We start from the raw sequence: 3,191 nt of genomic DNA, 5'->3' as shown, positions 1-3,191 counted from the left end.
CACCCAGAGGGCGGGGTCAGGATTGGAGGAACACCCAGAGGGCGGGGTCAGGCAGGGGGTGCGGGCCGGAGCTGTCACGTGTTGCGCGGCCCCGGTCTCCGTCATCCGTCACGTGCCCAGGGTGCGGCCTCGGGCTCTCAGTTGTTTGTCGCGGCGGTCGGAGCGATGGCGGCGGTGTGTGGAGACACGGAGCGCCTGGAGGCTGAGTTGACGTGCGCCGTTTGCCTGGACCTGTTCCGGGAGCCGGTGACGGCGCCATGCGGTCACAATTTCTGCCGCAGCTGCCTTGCGCAGTTCTGGGCCGAGGATCGGCATCACTTTCTCGGCTTCACCTGCCCGCAGTGCCGCCGTCACTTCTCCGAGAGGCCCGAGCTGCAGCCCAACCGTGTCCTGTGCGCCGTGGTCGAGGAGTTCGAGCGGAACCGGGCGCAGGCCGAGCCCAAGTTCCCGGTCCCTGAGGCCAAGCCCCCGGCTGCTGTGGCCTGCGATGCGTGTCCTCCCGGAGCTGGGGCCTCGGCGGTCCGCAGCTGCCTGACCTGCCTGGCCTCCTTCTGCGCTGAGCACCTGGAGCCGCACCGACAGAGCGCGGCCTTCCGCACCCACAACCTGCAGCCCCCGCTGGCTGACCTGGCCGAGCGCCTCTGCCCCAGCCATGGCAACCTGCTCGAATTCTACTGCCGCCCCCACAGTAGCTGCCTCTGCGCTGCCTGCCTCCTGGATCACCGCGGCTGTGACGCCCAGAAAATGGAGGAGGCCCGAAGGCAGCAGGAGGTGAGGGGGGTAAACAAGGCGACACTTGGGGAGGGGGTGTGAGCAGGGGGAGTGTATGGCATATGGGAGGGAGTGAGGGGCAAGAGGTGACGGAGTGGCAAGTGGGATGGTTTGGACAGTAAAAAGAGGGGCAAAAGGCTGAGGGGTTGGTTTGACAAGGGGACCATAGGTAACAGGGAGAAGTGGAGTGTAAACAAGACGACTGGCTGGGAGTGCAGGCAGGGGGAATGGCTTGAAGGTTGTGGGGCAAAACGGATATGAAGGAGGACAGGCAGAGGAGGATAAAACCAAGGGACATTTGGCAGGTTGTGAAGTTGGGATGAGAGTGTGTAGAAGTCTGGGTGACAGGAGTGGGTGGGGAGTAGGGTGTTGGAAATGTGGAGGAGGGACAGCTATGGTGGGGAAGTTGGGGATGAGGACAGGGGATCATTGAGGGGAGGTCAGTGGAGTAAGTGGCGAAGACCAACCACAGATTCACCACTGTGAGGCTGTACCCTCGGGGCCCTAGTCTCTGCTACGAATAGAACCTTATCTCCATGTCCATTCTGTCTGGCATGTCAGCATTCTGTAAGTTTCAATCAGAGATCCCCCTCATGTTTCTAAACTCTGTCGATTACAGACTGAGTCATCAACAACTGCTGATAACAAGCCCTACATCCCCGGGACCATTCTTGTAAACCCCCTTCTGGAGCCCCTCCAACACCAGCACGTCCTCCCTCAGATACGGGGACCAAAACTGCTCTCAATATTCCAACTACACAGGGAGAGAGCATGGAGGTGAGGGCAGGGCCAGGAAGGAGGGGTGGTAAGGGAGCAGATGTGGTTGGGGCAGGGTGAGGTGCTATTGGTGATTTATGGTTATGGGGTAGTTGTGTACTTGAATTCTTGCTATGAAGGCCAGCATATTATTTTCCTTGACTACCTGTTTACCCATCTGTGATTGGTTCATGAGGGCACCAGATCTTTTTGCACATTCCCCTCTCTCATTTTATAGCCGTTCAGATGTTCTACCTTCCTGTTTTTGCTCCCAAAGTGGATAACCTCACATTAACCACACAGCATCCCACTTGCCATACACTTGTGCATTCACTTGTCAAAATCACACTGAAGGATCTCTCATCCTCCTCACACCTCTCTCCCACCTGACCTCATGCCATCTACAAACTTGGAGATAAAATGCACATCTAAATCAATATTTGTGAATACTGGGATCCTAACACCTCCCCCCTACTGCCCTCTTTTCCCACCCCAATTCCCCCCATACTCCCTCTTTCTCTTCCCCTCCCAGTTCTTCTCCCTGTCCCTCTTTTGTTGCCTCTGATGGTAATAGGGATACGCTTGCTGAGTCTGTTGTGAGCCTGCAGCTGTTTCTGGTGCTGTTATGGATGGTTGCTTGGCAGGCTTTGTAATATGCATGTGTTCACAAATTAGCTCTGATTGAGAAACCAAAACTAACATGTCAGTTGGTGTTTAGAGGAGTGGATGATTCCTCAATGTTACTTTCCTGGCAGCTCAGGACTGACGTTACGGGGCAGGGTCCAGTTTAACTGGTGCAAAAGCAGGTTTTACAGTGGTTGTCCTTTTAGGCAAGCCCTTGAGCTCGTTTCATGCAATGAAGTTAAACTGGAACAATATGTAACATCAGACACAGCTACAGTTCCTTCAACAGTTGTCAGGAAAGATATGCTCACAGTAGAGTGAGCAAAAGATATTGACTGGAATATTGCCATAAATAATGTTAACAATGAGGAAGAATGGAATTGACTGTGGTAGAAGGTTGAGGGGAAATTCAATTAAGATGTGTAACATTGAGGGACCAAGGAGGAATGATTGAATGGATCTGTTTCCCTTAATAGTTCCAACAGTAACTCTTGGCAAAGATTTAAAATATTTACAAAGGGAGGATGGGAGGATCCTGGAACTTTGCCTGAAAAAGTAGTAGAGACAGAAACACTCAAATTGAAGTAGTGGTAGAAATCACATGACACAGTTTGAACTAAACCTGGCATTATGTGATTTCTGACCTTGTCCACCTCATTGCAACACCGGCACCTCCATGTCATGAAGTAGTGCCAGGAAGAGACATGACCTGCTGGTTCTGTTTCTGGCTTGTTGCAATTGGACACAGGATTGTTGAGTAATATTTGATCTTTGATAAGCTGTGTTTGATCATTGATTGTTATGCAATGACATGGATACAGTCACCTGCACAATAACCAGGGGAGATTGAGATGCAGGCTTGCTCTGCAGACTGTCTATAGAGCATTCGATTAATACATTGTAGTGACCTAGACACTGATGTTTGGAATGTCAATGTTAAAGAAAATAGCTCTAAATGCAGTAAAGGTCTGGCAAAATCAGTTCATAGTATTGTTGAGCACATTACCATATTCAGGAAGTATTAGATTGGTTCATTGCAA

General features: G+C 51.8%; 1 protein-coding gene across 1 annotated transcript; it reads left to right on the top strand.

Moving 5' to 3' along the window:
* Nucleotides 1–74: 74 nt before the first annotated feature.
* Nucleotides 75–1,548, top strand: LOC125482324 (E3 ubiquitin/ISG15 ligase TRIM25-like; the record flags this gene model as incomplete). Its single annotated transcript, XM_048594381.1, has 2 exons — nucleotides 75–771; nucleotides 1,391–1,548. Coding segments are annotated over exons 1-2 (764 nt in total), but the record flags the coding sequence as incomplete, so codon positions are not given.
* Nucleotides 1,549–3,191: the final 1,643 nt, after the last annotated feature.

Source organism: Rhincodon typus, unplaced genomic scaffold (assembly GCF_021869965.1).
Source record: "Rhincodon typus isolate 14 unplaced genomic scaffold, sRhiTyp1.1 hic_rhity00008778, whole genome shotgun sequence".
Lineage (NCBI taxonomy): Eukaryota > Metazoa > Chordata > Chondrichthyes > Orectolobiformes > Rhincodontidae > Rhincodon > Rhincodon typus.
The sequence above is the reverse complement of the archived record's forward strand: the minus strand, read 5'-3'. Positions and strand labels throughout refer to the sequence as shown.